Below are 16720 nucleotides of genomic sequence, written 5' to 3' on the forward strand. Positions count from 1 at the left end.
TTGACACTCACATTAACACAAAAAGAAGAGTTAAAGCAATAAAGAATTCTAATTACTGATAATTTCTGGTAATGGCTATCACCAATCAATCGTATAAAGATGGATCTGTCAATATACCCATACAATAGAAAACTCTTTACTGGACACCTCATAAAACTAACGATACAAAACACTTTACAATACAAAAATTAAGGTAGATAGGTAGTGGATTCTAATGAAGGATGAATTTCAGTTTAAAAAAAAATGTTTCGTGATTGTAAAAATGGATATGAATGCCAAACCCATAATCGTAATATCACATAAGGAACAGAGATTAAGCAAATTCAATATTTTAATACGATTATACAATTCCAAAAAAGTCATCGGAGCATCTCGCCATTTACTTTTAATTAAATAGCAATAAAAACCAGGGCTGAGTTCAAATGTGTGTATAAACCTACTTCGTTAAAAGTTTAAGTACTTGTAACCGCATTCGATAGTAAAATGGATAAAGTTATGCAATATTCTTAAGCGACTGTTTTCTCAAGTCTAAAAATTGAACTTAAATTGATAAAAAAATCTGATAACTATTGATGCACTCTTAACTTGCAACAATGATAATAAGTATAATAACATAATTTTTTTCTTTGCTTTTAATGCTCTTATAGAGCATATTGTACGAGTAACGAGATCTAAGACTATTGAATTTAGCATGCTATTCCAAATAGATTATACTTAAGTATGTAAATTTCTTCTACTTCTACGATAAATTGAGTTAGTGAAAGCCATAAGTCTGATAAAAGGCATACGTTTTGTTTAACATATATACATACTTATATTTTAATAATACATAAGTATATAAAATTCTGTGTATACACTCAGAATATTAGGATTTATGTAGACAAGAAGAATCCGAATGGAAATTCAGGAGAGCATCGAATGAAAATTACAATACCTAGCTTAAATTATTCAAGGGAGGCTTTTGGCGACGTAATTTCTTGAAGTCGTCTTGTTACTTACAGAACAAAATAATTTAAAAGGGGTTCAGAATATTCTAGGGCTACGAAATAAAATAATAAATTCTCTCATTATGTAACTCTTAAACGTGTTTTGAGAAAAGGATAACACATTAATTAACTAATTGAGGCTTGTAAAGTTTTATAAATACGGTGGTGATTACTGAGATTGTTTAATCTGTTTTTACTACTAGATTTAGATTTATAGGTTAATACTATAAACTAAAGTAGATTGTTCTGGAAAAAGAAAAGAAAGTATCTTTGACTTTGTGCACCACACATTTGATCCACCTTTAGTTTATATTTAAATTCTGCCCTGAATCTGAGTTAGGCTAGCGCGGGGAATTTATCTCTAAAAGCCTTTTAAAAATGGAGACACTTATGACCAAGCAGTTTATTATTAAAATACTAAATCATGGAAACTTAAATTAGATGCCAATATTACCTACATGTAACAATGAATGAGCAACATTATATAATAACACTAATAACAGTAAAACTGCTAGAGAAATAAATGACGTAACTATGGAAGTGAAAAAATAATTGTGGTTTTAGTTTTTTCTATGAAATATTACTCCATAACAGATGTCATGGGCAATTGGGCAAGTCATGAAGAATTTTAGTCTTACTTCTCTTCTCTGCGATAACTAATAATAAAACCGTCCGAATCAATAAATGTGAATACTCAGTCCGTCTAAACTATTATGACCATAATACTATAGGTAAGACTTTAAATACGTCATATTTTATAGTAAGTAATTGTGACACTATGATTGCAACACACTCAGTCCGCAAAGTCTGTGCAGGGTCAGCTTGGTCCAACTCTATCTAGAAGATGCATAAACATGCACCAAAAGTCGTTCTAAAAAGCAATTTCGGATAGGTAGGCCTCCAACCGTGACGCCATGCTTGGCTTGCCACCCCGCATCCGCACTTGTCTTCTAAGTGTTAACGAACTTCGTGGTTGGTGACCCTTGAAATCATTTGAAAGTAAATATAAATGAGTTTCAACTTTTAAATTTATAAATTGCGAACATTGTGTTTTTAATGCGTCCTTGGCCTTTTGGATTTTGGGTTCTGTAGCACAGGAAATCTTAGCTCGAAACCCCGTATATATGTATCATGTACGTTTTTTTCCAATAAAATATTTATATATTTAAGCCATTATAATAAAGAAACTTAATGTCATAAATGGCATTGTCGTCGAGCGTTGTTCACTAGGATCTGCTTACCAAATTTAAAGGCTATCTAAACGAAATGGGTATATTATCATTATCTTCGATTAGTGAGACTACACTCCGAAATATCCTGTTAACGTTTTATTTGTACTTTTCTTGCTTACTCACACTAATTATGCAGTAATAAACTATCAACACACAAGTAAAATAAAACTTATTTAATGAATTTAATCGCGTGTAAAGAATTTAAAATAGATCCCGACGTTTCGTTTAGCAATCGAGACAATATTAGACACAATAGATAGTTAAAAAAAGCGGCCAAGTGCGAGTCGGACTCGCCAATGAAGGGTTCCGTACCATTTATGACGATGAGGTATTAAAAAAAACTACTTACTAGATCTCGTTCAAACCAATTTTCGGTGGAAGTTTGCATGGTAATGTATATAATATATTTTTTTTAGTTTTGTCATTCTGTTATTTTAGAAGTTACAGGGGGGGGGGGGGGACACATTTTACCACTTTGGAAGTATCTCTCGCGCAAACTAGTCCGTTTACAAAACAATGATATTAGAAACCTCAATATCATTTTTGAAGACCTATCCATAGATACCCCAGACGTATGGGTTTGATGAAAAAAAAAAATTGAATGGGGAACCCCCAAAATTTATTGTTTTGTTTTTTCTATTTTTGTGTAAAAATCTTAATGCGGTTCATAGAATACATCTACTTACCAAGTTTGGACAGTATAGTTCTTATAGTTTCGGAAAAAAGTGGCTGTGACATAAACGGACATGACGAATCTATAAGGGTTCCGTTTTTTGCCATTTGGCTACGGAACCCTAAAAAGAGAGAACAAAAGAAAATTAAATAAAACAATGCTAATTATTAAAAACATCTTGTAAGTATGAATACATTTTAAGGCGATTTGCTCTAGTAGTTACATGGACTCAATTCAAACGACAGAACTGACCCGACTGACAGGAGTCAACGAGTACCGAACAGACGCCCACCTCTATATCATTGGAAATATTGGAATATTAAAATCTAGATGAAACTGAGCACTTCCACTTACCTACTGTATTTAATTGTTTCGTACCTACTTATATTTAATCTAGAGCTAATAAGACATGCAATAGCACTCGTATTCTTTATTTATTTGATTAATAAATAAAGAATACGATTACAATACAATACAAATACAAGCGTTCAGCTGGGCTGGGCGGGGTCCAAAACAAGACAACGAAAAGAATTTCGACCCTAATACAAAAGAATCCAAAAGATTGCCTTTTCTACATTTTCAAAACAAATCGACGTTCAATTCCACTTATAAATTTTGAATAAACTCTTACTCTTCTTAAACAAAAAACTTACCTGAGAAAAGTACGGTGGAAGCACCGCCCTCTGGTCGTCCAAACGCGAACATTGCACTCGTTCTAGCAGTTCGAATAGCTCGTGTTGAGCACGAGCGCCCCCTGTTGTTGTCGAGCTCCATGGCGCCGCCACGTGCTGCCGCCTGTTGGCAAGTAGAGAAACCAGTTAATCAAGATTGCGCTGTACGTGAGCGTAGCGTAGCGTGTAGGGAAGCGGTACGGAAAAATGTCAATAGGTGGCGTTGTAAACTTGTACGGTTGGTAGTTTACGAGTCTGACGTTAGATGGCAGCACAGAAATTTATTGTAGTTTCGTAATAAACTTGAAAGTTTGTTTACATAAAATTAAAAATTGTCTTTAAAATATATAATAAAACATAAGATATTACATTAATTGCAGTAGTAGTTTCTAGTTTATTTAACTAAAGTTGTTAACCAAAAGAAGCCAATCAAAGTACATGTCTTATAAGTTGCATAACCAAATTGACGAGGAAATAGATATGTTAACGGCACCAATCTTGGAACATTTAAGAAAAAATTAGGAGTGTTTTTGATATTTCACCGACACATGTAAAATTTCTACCGCTTTACGCTTTAAAAGATGAATGTCCAATTCGTCCTTTATGTTTTCTATGTATTTAATGAAAGCTACTGCAATTTGTTTAAATATTATTAACCAATTAAAACTGTGGTTTTTTGCTCCAGTCATGGAATATATGGCGGCATCCGATTTCAAAATAACAAATATCAATGAAAAATTAAACTGAAACAGCTCTTTGGATCTTTTTTATGATAAAATGTTGCCAGCGATTAAAAACGGATGGTAAATACGTGTTTTACAGCATTTGTCTATACCATTCCATTACTGGTGCCTGTTCCATTATAGGGATGTTTACTATATCTGCCTAAATGACATATAGGTATCATAATGAAAAATGTCCAAACTAGACGGCTACCTATGTAAAAAAAATATATTTTATTTACTTATTTTTAAAGTTGACAGGAGCGCCAATGGAACAATACACCTGCATAAGTCACCTCTCGATAAATATTTCCTTTAAGTTTGTTGTTTGCTATTCAAACCTCTTCAAAATAAATACAGCATTATAATGTGAACCCCGATAACGTGTAGTTGTACTAGTTGTTACGAATCTAAGGGTCATGTTATGGTAGATTCTTGCTCTTGCTTTATAAATGAGTAAAAAAGTGTTTTATGAATAGGTCTGAGCCGTAAAGACCGTAAGAAGCACAATAGGCCTCGTTACTGGACATTGCACAAGTCCAGATAGAGCTTTTATATTTATTTTTCTAAAAGAGTTCTTAAGATATATTTTTTTATGAAGTTGATTACGACATTTACGACGTGTCTAGTTTTTTTTTTTCCTATTACAGAATGTACAACAGGTACTTTCTAGATAGATAGGATCTGGTGACCGAAGAGCTGGCGGCTTCCTCGCACAACGTATCAGTATTGCGATACAACGAGGAAATGCCGCCAGCATCCTTGGTACAATGCCTCAAGGGCCTATTTTAGATATAAGCTAGTTATAGTAATCATCTGTATATATCCATTATGTATATTGTTATTGTCAATAAATTTTTCAGAATAAAAGGAAAAGAGTAAAGATGTCACACATCAATAGATCGAACTTTGTATGGGTAACCAATTGATTCGACGCATCGAATTTGGATAGAAGCCTTGGTGTGTTTTATCCGTATCACATCCGTATTTTGTAATCTCCACTACTACTCCACTACTCCATTCAACAAAGGTAGAAATTTACAATAAAATTCGGACTATTCCGAGTCAAACTAATAAATAACCGGCACGTGTATTCAAATCGAACAATACTCTGATTGCAGCCATTTAACAGCATGAGATGAAAATATTTTACGAAATCAAAACTCAATGGGTTATAATCAACAAAACATCAAAAACCGGTTTTCATCTCGATAACTATGGAAATTGTGAACAAAAACGCGTGACCCTAAACGACCGGACACTAGATGCATAAAATTTGCACAATTGTGATTTGCTTACGGAAAAGGGACTTTAGTGCGATACGCTTGAATCGCAAATCGCAAAGCTTCATTTTTGTATTCAAATATTATTAATAATGACGTAAGCGCTAGCCGCAATAAAACCTCTTTTTCCTAAAAACGACATAAATGAATAATGTCGGATGCGAATCTGCACTTCATAGACACATACACTCTTCTTCCACTAAAATAAGAACTTGAATAATAGCTCATGCTGTGATTTATGAGTCAATTAACTGACCATTCTTCGGTCCCTCAGCCCTAAACGCTATGACCACGTTTAATAGGTTTTCGAATTAAAGGGGGAACCAAATTGTTCCTCTAACCGGTTTTCAGCAACTCAATTTACTCAATCAAGGTTTGTTTGTTTTACGGATAAGGTTAATTTACTTGTGTCGAAGGGATTCCTTTGTGATTGCTTGTAAATTTGATAGCAGATGTTACTGAGCCTGTTTGTTGTGTTTCAATTATGATAATCTCCGGGGCTACAAGCTATCATGTCGTGAATCCATTGTTGAGTGAACACAAATATCGGACATGACTGGCAGATAAACCCTAAAAGCAGACGGCTTAATTACTTCAGGTAGCTCTGAAAGCTAAATAAAAATAAATCCTTTATAACCAGTAGTTTTAGCTCAACTGACCTCGCATTAAAATTTCATCTGCTAGAACTAGATTATAGGAGAGACAGACCGGCTAACCGGCATGTAGCAAAATTCACAGTTACAAAGAATTGTTCTATATTCGTTCGCGTGAATAAATATCAAAGTTATTACGCCCGATGATATCAAAATCGAAACTTACGACCGACCTCAGTTTTAAAGTAGTAAGTAATCGGCCCTCCATACAAAGTTCTATGAATCTCGCGAAATTTGCGATTTTGAGGATTCAACGAACCTGTTTAATAGTTGGCCCAGCCAGAACTGTCTCATTTCAAAGATAGACAGAGAGGAAGAAAATCATACTGTCTTTGTCTTACGCTAGTACTAGCACCCAAAAGAAAGGGATGAGTAGGTATCATTTTCCAGGTTCTTACTGAGTGACAAGTTGTGTTTTATATCCAGACTATATTTAGTATTTTAAATAAATCTGATCGTTTTTATTAATATCCTTGTTATCAAAGATTTAAACTTTTAAACTAAATAAACAGTTTTTTTCAAACCGGACCTTAGTGTCTGCTTTTAAGTTTAAAGTTTATAATGGGTTCCCAAGTCAAAGACTAATATAATAAGTATGTGGGCGATTCGTCTTTGTCCGTCATCTCATGAATGTCATAATTCAGCAGGCCAGGCCAGATGTCGCTTGCGAGATTGCAATAGCGTGCGACGCTGAATATTTTACTGCCCTCGCCCACTGTCCTGTATCAACTATACTGGAATAAAGGATCGCGCAAAATAGGACAAGGACGTCAAATATTTGTGCGGAAACGAGAAATGGCGAATGTAACTCTATTGTTTAAAGCATTTCATTAAGATGATGTGTCAATAGTATGCTATTACTGGGACCTTTTTAGGGTTTCGTAATAGTCAACTAGGAATCATTATAGTTTAGCCAAGTCCGTCTGTCTGTCTGTGCTTTCGCGGCTTTGCTCCGTGATCTTTAGTGATAGAAAGCCTAAATTTCGCACGAATATATAAATCAGTTAAGCCGACATAACCGTAATATAAAACGAAAAATGGGATGTTTTTTTTTTTTTTCACTTCAACCCTATGGTATGGGGTGTCATAGTCATAGGATAGGTCTTTCAAAAGGAATGGGTCTTCAAGAATTTTTTGATAAAAGTAAAATTTTCGGAAATAATTGCTTTGAAAGAAAAAAAATGTGTGTCATTACTCCCTCAAACTTTTGAACCATGGCTCCAAAAATATGAACAAAATCGCGAAAGTTTTGTAAACACTTCGAAGGAAAATTATAGCGAACCTGATCGGTTCAGCCGCTTTTGAGTTTTTGCAAAAAGTCTGTTTTGGCTTGACATGCTCTTGGCCGGTTTTTGTTATTATGTTCCTTTGTGTTTATCTGTTTTGTTTTCTAGTGAAGTGGCGTATACTTGTTGGTACTAAGGGATAGATAGACAGTGTAAAGCAGTAAGATCTGTATGATATAAAATAATCGTTTTATGTAGTATATCTTGAATCAACACTCCCAATCTTTATCTTCTGCTGCGATTTACTACCAGCATGATCGAGACTAAATAAAGTGTTAAAAGATTTTATAATCCTGTCTCCGTTTTAGTGTATTCTAAAATTAGTCTATAAAGTTTTAATGTCTAATTTAAGATTCAGTCCTTATTCTAATTTAATCAATTCGGTCAAGAATATAGCACAGTCGGATTAGGATCAAACTCGGAATCTCTAGAACAGTCATGAAATTTGGTATGTATATAAATTAAAGGCCCCTTTTTCATGCCCACGCCATTTGACATTTGGGGACCTTGAGGAATCGCATTCACCTTGAAAATGTGTACCATCCAGGAGAAATTCGCGTGTTACTCAAAATCTACGTTCTTTACGAAAATATCGAGTAAGGGTCTCCCCAAACCAGTCGACGCGGAGTCGGCTTTCGCCGAGTGTTTTACACCACACTATTCGCATCTAGCCGATCGACCGTCTCCGCGGTTGGACACCTGCGTTTAGCAGTCTCATCCTCCTTGCGGCCGTAGAGACGCCCGATCGCCTGCGACTTGCTATCGCAACAGTTGTAAAGCGACGGTCGACTCTCCCGTGCTCCGTCCTGCTGTCGAGACGTCAGACAGCACACGTACAGCCGTTGAGTCCGACGAACAGATGTAGGACAGCGGGTGATCGGCATTCGTAAATCTCATTTTTGGAGACTGGTTCAATCAAACAAATATCAAACATTTATTCAGCAAATAGGCCACAGGGGCACTTTTACATGTCCATTTTTACAAACAATAATAAAAAAAAAAAAAAAACAATTACAAATATCGAATCTATGAAATAATAAATATTGGTTGTTAGTAACAACCTGAGTTTGAAATTGAACAGACCTGTAAGATTATTTTCCTTGGTAATTGTTACATATTATATAATAACCTGTGATGGTGGATATTTTACGTAGACGGGCATGGAAAAAAAGGCTTACCAGCATTTTTACCGTTATCGGCTCTGTTCGGCCGTCGTCAGCTATGTTCGGCCGTCGAAGACGCTGAACGGCTTCCGCCAGCTCTGACCGGTCCTTATCGTAGGTACTCGGCCGTGATCGGAGCCGTTCAACTCTTTCCGGCACCGTACGGCGGTATAAGGAGATTTATGAATGCGAACGTGTGCGGTAGGCTGCAAACAGCGTCGTACGAATGCGAACAGCTTTACGGCAAAACGCCGTTTTCCCGTCGAAAGACGTCGTTTCGCGTGGGCCGAGCCGATTTACGACTTATTCGCTCTTATTGCGTTGACATAAAGCTTTTTCCGTACGCGATTTGCCGAAACGGCGTCGACTAGTTTGGGGAGACCCTAAGGCAACATTCAAGCTTATTAAATTCTACACAAAATAGCCCTAGACAGCTTTGCGAAAAAATACATCTTGCTATATACAAATACGACTTGCTGAACCCAGATTTAGCACATATACCCTTTCAGGGCATATTCTCTTAATAGGAAACGTGGAAGAATATGAATTCCACTTTTAACTATACATTTGTACATGATCTACCCCAATATCAATATTTTACATGACTGCGACTTAAAAAAATCCGTCCAGTATCCTACGCTACAGGGTGTACTGAATCATCAGTACTTAAACCCATAACCCTACTTTCTGGTTAAGTCGCAGTCGAGTAAAATGTTAATATAAGGGTAGATCAAGTACAAATGTATAGCTAAAAGTTGAATTCATATTCCTCCGAGTTTCCTATTAAGAGAATGTCCCCTGGAAGTGTATAAAATGCTAAATATGGATTCAGCAAGTATTTTCTATAACAAGATGTATTTTTCCGCAAAGATATTAAGGACTTTTTAGTGTAGAATTTAATAAGCTTTAATGTTGCCTTACACCATATTTTCATAAAGAATGTAGATTTTGAGTAAAACGCGAATTTCTTATAGATGATACACATTTTCCAAGATGGCTGCGATTCCTCGAGGTCCCCAAATGTCAAATGGTGTGGGCATAAAAAAGGGGCATTTAATTTATATACATACCAAATTTCATGACTGTTCCAGAGATTTCGAGGTTGGTCCTAATCCGATTGTGCTAATAGGTTTGCGATCCTAGCGAATTAACGGTAGGCACTTTTTCTATCAAATTCCATTTCGGGGGAAAACGTTATCCACTAACTAAATCTTAACAAATCCCTGTCGCGATGTCGATCGCTTCAGCATAATATATACTAGGTTTATAGGGTTAGCTTAAAAAAAATTGTATTGCCAATTTTGAAAAAAAAGGAAAACCTATAAACCTAGTTTTTCATTGTGTCAATAACATACTAATAATCATGGAGAATGGAAAATATTTAGAAGTGGAAAAACGTTTTCTCTTTTTGTATGGACGATGACGTAATCTCATATGTTTTGATTGTTTTGTTCTCTGCTATGCAGGTGTCGATAACACGTCACGTTCATATTGTTAGGGACTACATAAAAAGTAATCCAATTATGAATCTCAATCAGTCGAACCAGCTCGCTCTTTTCACCTCTCTTTTTAAAATTTTCCTGCATTCGTTAGTTCCTCTAACTGAAATTGCTGACTTTTAAGCCTACTAACGAACTGGTGTCCTGATTATAGGCCTAATACATTTTAGCTTTCCTAAAATAGTAGACTGAGTTGGAATCCCCAATTAGTCTACACTATTAAGAGCGTAATCCGTCACATTTTGCGCCCTGCATACCAATTCACAAACTAATTTAGCGTTGCGCGGGCAGACCATTGTAACTTATCGTGGATCACACATGGCTTTTAGGAATCTAGGGGTAAGGGTACGCACTTTGCTGAATGTCGTTTTGCATAGACGAGTCGTCATAGTGGGGGCCTAGTCAAGATGAAATTTGTTGATATAAAACGACAATCGAACCTAAATTCCTGAACCTAGTTCCTCTAACTGAACCTTCAACACCGTCCTGGCGATGATCGCGGACAGGTTGGACTGTCCCTATATCATGGACTGCTGCGACAGACATGTAAAAACTGGCGTAGGCTAGTTTATTATGTAAATACTATTAGTAAGTTATTTAGATATAAGTTTGGTTACTATTATGATTATTATTTATTCTATTGTATATTATTTTGTAATTGTATGATGATTATTGATTTTTCTCCTGTATGAGCAACTATGCTTGAAATAAATGCATTTCATTCATTTCATTTCAAATAATTAAATGGTCACGTAACGTCTGTCATCACGAGACATTTTTTGTCGTTTGGTGTTTGTCGAAGTAGGTACGATAGTCATCTTGGCTAGGCCCTCTATACTGTGTTCAAAATTACCTGCTAACATTTTCACTAGAACTTACCATACGTTAAGTAAAAGTGTGACCTCTGAATAGTATTACAGATCGGTTATACTAGAGACAACTTTTTTTAAATATTAGGAGACAAGAAATCTATAAATGGTTAAACAGGTTATAAACATATTTTACTACATACCGGTTCGGCCTAGTTGGTAGTGACCCTGCCTACGAAGCTGATGGTCCCGGGTTCAAATCCTGGTAAGGGCATTTATTCGTGTGATGAGCATGAATATTTGTTCCTGAGTCATGGGTGTTTTCTATCTATTTAAGTATTTATATATTATATATATCGTTGTCTAAGTACCCTCAACACAAGCCTTATTGAGCTTACTGTGGGACTTAGTCAATTTGTGTAATAATGTCCTATAATATTTATTATTATTATTTACTTACACAATAAATTACAGAAATTGTATATGTAACTATAACTTTTGCTTAAAACGTATTGTATGATGGTTTGATTCGTAATTTAGATATTGTATTTCGACCAATGAGAATATTAACATAATACGTATACGTATATAACCATAACACTTGTGTACGTTTTTCATAACCCGTCAATATTTATCAAACTTAGCTTGTCTTTTTCTTTTGAATACCACGCATAATCCGCTTAGTACAACTATAGATCTGTACTTACAATAAGAAAGCGTGGCCAGCTTATTAAACGACCTTAAATCATGATTAGTGGTGCTACATCTTAGTTAAACACCGTGAAATTATGTTAGGATTGAATTATACTCAAACAAATGACCAACGGGATAAAAAGATTGAACGAGCGTAGAAAACAACTACAAAAACTTAAAAAAAAGTGAATAAATCATTTTATCCTTGCGTTTATTCAGTAAGATTACACTGTTTTTCAAATACGGAATACAATACCATATGGATATCGTTAGCTTATGCAATTATACAAGGGCAAATTGTGAACAATGAGACATTACGATATTTACGATTCACCTATTTCCCTGAATCCAGTTATGCAGAAATGTATGACTGCGAACCTAGCTAGTCAGATCGATCCCAGTTCAGACCCACGGGCAGAACCCATCACACGGCCTTAATGTCCAACTATTAGTCCTCCGCCGTATCATTACAAGTACTAAACGTTCTGACGTTTTAACGAGTTCGAAACCATTTTATCACGGTACACCTGCACATACCACTGGCTTGAGGCATTGCTGTGAAACTTTGAGCATCCTCAAGGGATTATAAGCCTTATTGGATCGAGATAAAGTTGTTTATATTCAGCATTATGTTTTACGAAGAATGGTTATCTTATCGCTTGATGCGCGGGCACATTGGGATAGGTCGCTGTACTAATGGGCTTACGTTTCGTGTGATATTAACCGCATTAGAGAGTGGTGAGAGGTAGGACATTCATGTTAATAGTTTTTAAGAAAAATGAGATTTAAATTATTGTGATAGTCAAAATAGTACTTAAACGTTGCTCGACAGACGGCATATTTGAAGCAGGTTTACCGCTACTGAGTTAGTTGTATTGTAACTATAGTTTGTATCTTTAGGTATTTTAAAGAATGTAAACAAACCACAATTTGGTATTTTATTGGGCATGAAAATTCTTCACGTCAATTAATTAAACTCGATGTGCCAAAACCTACAGAAGTTTTACTACGATATAGAACTTACTCAACGTAACAACAACGCTGCTGTAATTGGGCTATTTTGTTAATAGGTACATATCGGGATGATTTGATTCATCAACAGTAATTTAGTTTTGTAATATTTGCTATTACTTCACCCTAGTAAAAAACCTAAAACGAGATCGAATATTTAGCCATTTGAAGGTAGATAAAAACATTATACGATTAAATGAAATTGGTAGGAACAGATCTAGGCAGTTTTGTATTTGGTTGGTTAACTGATAAATGTAGACAATGTAAACGCACATTGTCTACATTTATTTAACCTAAAGATACAGACTATAGATGACCACATAACGGAAGATTCACAAAAGGGTAGTACTAACCAGTTAAATCTCTTTATTCATGAAACGTCTGAACGATTTGTTGTTATGAAGTTAGTATAGCAAACCTGGGACGTCACAATGAATGCACCTAATTTTATTTCATGAATTTATCTAGGTACTTATATGAAATAACCCTATTACCTAAAATGAGTCGTCACAGAATTTTCGGGTGACGAATTGATCATCAAATCTCATCAATGAGATGATCGTCTTCGTAACTGGTTAGATACAGGGTGAAATCTAGTCTAGTGAAAAAACTAGGGGTTACCCTTGCACAGCAACCGAATCGAAAACGGTTACATTTCACAAAGTCGCTTAGAATAGCTCAAAACAACCAAAGACATGAAACAAAACCCTTTGAAAAACCTCTCTCAAAAACGAAGTGGCGCAGTAGCTTCCTACCCATGTAAAACATTTCAATTGCCAATCAAACTTTGGCAGAAGTAAAGCAGTTTCTCACGATAAAACATGTCAGACCAACCCCCACGTACATTTGTCTGGGTAATGATACTGGTTCACATGTGGCATCCGCCTCGCAGAACAAAAAGATACTCTGAAAGTACAAAAACACAGACGTCCCTGACAAATACGGACTGGGAATAATGACTACAGTGTTTCATTGTTCCCAAATTAATCTGTAAAACATGGTAAAACTTAACTGCTCCCTTACTCGTTCCTTCAGATAATTATTTTCTTTTCGACTAAATACCTTTTACAAAATACAAAATTGTTGATTAAAAGGAATATGACAAGAATTTGTTCGAAAATTGTAATAATACATTCCTTTTAATACAGAAAACCGTCCGTCCAGATGAATTTAAAGGTCCCGACAGTATGTTTTAGACGGAATTTCCGTTGATCATTGTACTGAATAATTTCTGAAGCGAAAATAATATCGTCTGTAACTTGTACCTTATATCTTTTCATAGGCGGTGTGATAATTACTTTCAATTTCAATAATGAACCATTGAGATCATTTTCTTTTCAAACATCTTAAATCATATTTAAAATAAATAAAACAACTCACTTGCTACATTAATATCCTCCCTCTTATACTAATACATTAATAGTGATTAATGAAGTCTCTAACTTTGCCTACATTCATAATAAGTTACTTTAGGGATACGAAATATTTTTATGTATTAAAATTGTAATTACAAAAAATACAATTTTGATACATCAAAATAAAACAAAAAAGGCAGAAAACAAAAATTCTGCGTGCATTACACAAAATGGAACCCACTCAGCATAATGCTAGATGCTTTGCTTTCATATGAGCACTGGTCTTCCCTAGGGCCCAAGCGCATATTGTTCATTAAGAGGCCGTTATCGATTTTAGTCGCAAAAATGTCAAATTGATAGATTTAGCGCATGAAATTTTACACCTTTTATTAGAAATAACAATAAATAAGTACCGGTTTCTATTAGCATGTCTTATTATCTTTCATTTTAATAAATCAATTTTTTGAAAACAGACTCTGTTAATAAGTACTTAATGTTTTTTTTTTCTGATGGACGTTTAGGTAAACGCGCGTAAAGCAGTGCAGCAGCGCAGCTTATTTGTAAATTTCGTAAAGTTTGGACTGCTGAAAATGGTAATTTTGTATTACACATATCCTGTACTTTAACTTTAATAAACTACATTTTTGCTATTATAAATATGAAGTTGTGTAAATGAAAGTTAGATGAAATCAATTTTCTCCAGAAATTACTTCACAACAAGTGAGAATTTCTCTCAAAATCGACTTAATTTCAACGTAATTTTGATACTTAAACAATCTACAACATTTGCTGAGACTGTTCTTATACATCATTTTGTATAATTTACTACCATAATTTTTTGACGATTTTTTAAAAACTGTCCTTTCTCGTCACATATTACCGGGGACGCACGCTTGCGACCTAATTATTAAAAGGCAAGATGAAAAAACGTGCTAATAGAAACCAATACTTGTTATTAAGATATTACGTAACAAAAGGTGTACAATTTCAACGACGAAATCAATCAATTTTACATTTTTGCTCTAAAATCGTTACCGGGCTCTTCATGTTTACATGAAAACTAGTTCGTGCTTCAAAATATAACTTTTCTTGTGAAACATCAGCTTTCTTAGCTCGGAAGGAAGAACTTGTTCTGTAACGCAGTGGAGGCCGGTCGGATATCAAATGTCAGTCATGCGCGCGCGCGTGTGTCCGACATCGATCCCGCAACCGGATCTCTGGGATGCGGCTCTCAAGATCTGCATGCATTGATGACATGTTTGTATAATCAATCAGATATGTAGCAGAAAGATAAAATAATATATTAATCAGTCGCCTACATGATTTTAATTAAAATCATTAGTATAATTATGATTTACATCAGAAGGTCTTGCACTGGAGCGACGAGACAGTATCTTACCCGCGAGGTAGACTACCTACAGGTCTAGATTTGTAATGTGAAATTGTGAGCTTTGTTAGTTTTAAGGCGGGATTCCACCAGTGTGCGGCACAAGCATTTTTGTACTGAATAATAAATATGCTTGTGCCGCTCAGTGCCGCACACTGGTGGAATCCCGCCTTTAAATTAAAGAATTCAGTCTACACCGAAGATTGACTTAACACAATATTTTGATTTAATGAAATATTTGTATGTACTTTCAGATTCTTCGAATTTGTATTAAAGATTTTTCCAACATCTCAAGCAATTTTACTTAATTATAAGAAATAGATTTCCATTAATCTTTAGTTCAAGTTCCAGTCCCTAAAAACGTCAGAAACGAAACAGTAGGCGTACTCGTAAAACTAAGTTCACTATAAAAAAAATAACTAGTATATCACCGGAACTAAATGCTCTCAGACAGAGACATAGGCAGAATATAAGTAATAGACATAGATAGTAGTAAATCTAGCGTAAGAAAAAACAAAAGGAAACACTTAAAACGCACTAACATTACCGTGCGTATATCACTATTGTCATACTTCTAAACGGACGTATCTGCATATTAAAGCCGTATCTACATACGACATTTTGGGACACTACATTATGACAGTGACAGTCGCACTTGACGTGCCACAAAAGCCTTTTAAAAAGTGTCTAGCGAACGTGTGAATCACAACAAAGACTCGCTTCCTGGTTACTACAGAAACTTTAAAGGGTTAAAATCATATGCAAAGTTTGTTGACTTACGATGTTTCGCTTCTAGGTAGAGATGTACCACCTGGATCTTAGGCTGTGGTGATAGAAACTACAATGCAGTGGCAAAAGATATTTGAGTTCGGAGTAAAATTTTCTGGAATTTTATGACTGCAAGTCCGTATTAGGGCTTTATGTCAGCATAATTTAGGTCTTAAAAAGAGCTAAATTACTGCTTGAGAATGAAATATAAAATATCACTGCCAGGTTTTTATACAGGAAAATATTTTTTTTACCATTATTAATTACAACTCTAAAATTATAGCAATCCAACCTTTTTTAATACAGACTACAAAGACTTGAAGCACCTTTAAAGGGGCCACACTGTAATTAGGAGAACATTGATCTTAAGATAGAAAAATCAAGGTCTTTAATTATTCAAACTTAATTGCAAAAACTTTTATTAAGAGCAATCGTAAGCAAAATTTAATTATGTTGAAATCAAATTATTCTTCGATCGTAGCGGGTGATTCTGAGATCTCGATATCTTTAATGACATGGGCAAGACAAA

At 35.1% G+C, this 16720-nt stretch overlaps 1 protein-coding gene across 6 annotated transcripts in view; it reads right to left on the bottom strand.

Annotated features, from left to right (window-relative positions):
• LOC133526667 (rap1 GTPase-activating protein 1) overlaps positions 1–16720 on the bottom strand; it is a 413034-nt gene that overhangs the window by 112557 nt on the left and 283757 nt on the right. For all 6 annotated transcript variants that reach the window (XM_061863365.1, XM_061863371.1, XM_061863364.1 and 3 more), the window contains one exon: positions 3545–3686. In XM_061863365.1, coding sequence (XP_061719349.1) covers positions 3545–3686 — 142 coding nt within the window. The remainder of the gene's footprint in view (positions 1–3544; positions 3687–16720) is intronic.

Source organism: Cydia pomonella, chromosome 16, assembly GCF_033807575.1.
Source record: "Cydia pomonella isolate Wapato2018A chromosome 16, ilCydPomo1, whole genome shotgun sequence".
Taxonomy (NCBI): Eukaryota; Metazoa; Arthropoda; class Insecta; order Lepidoptera; family Tortricidae; genus Cydia; species Cydia pomonella.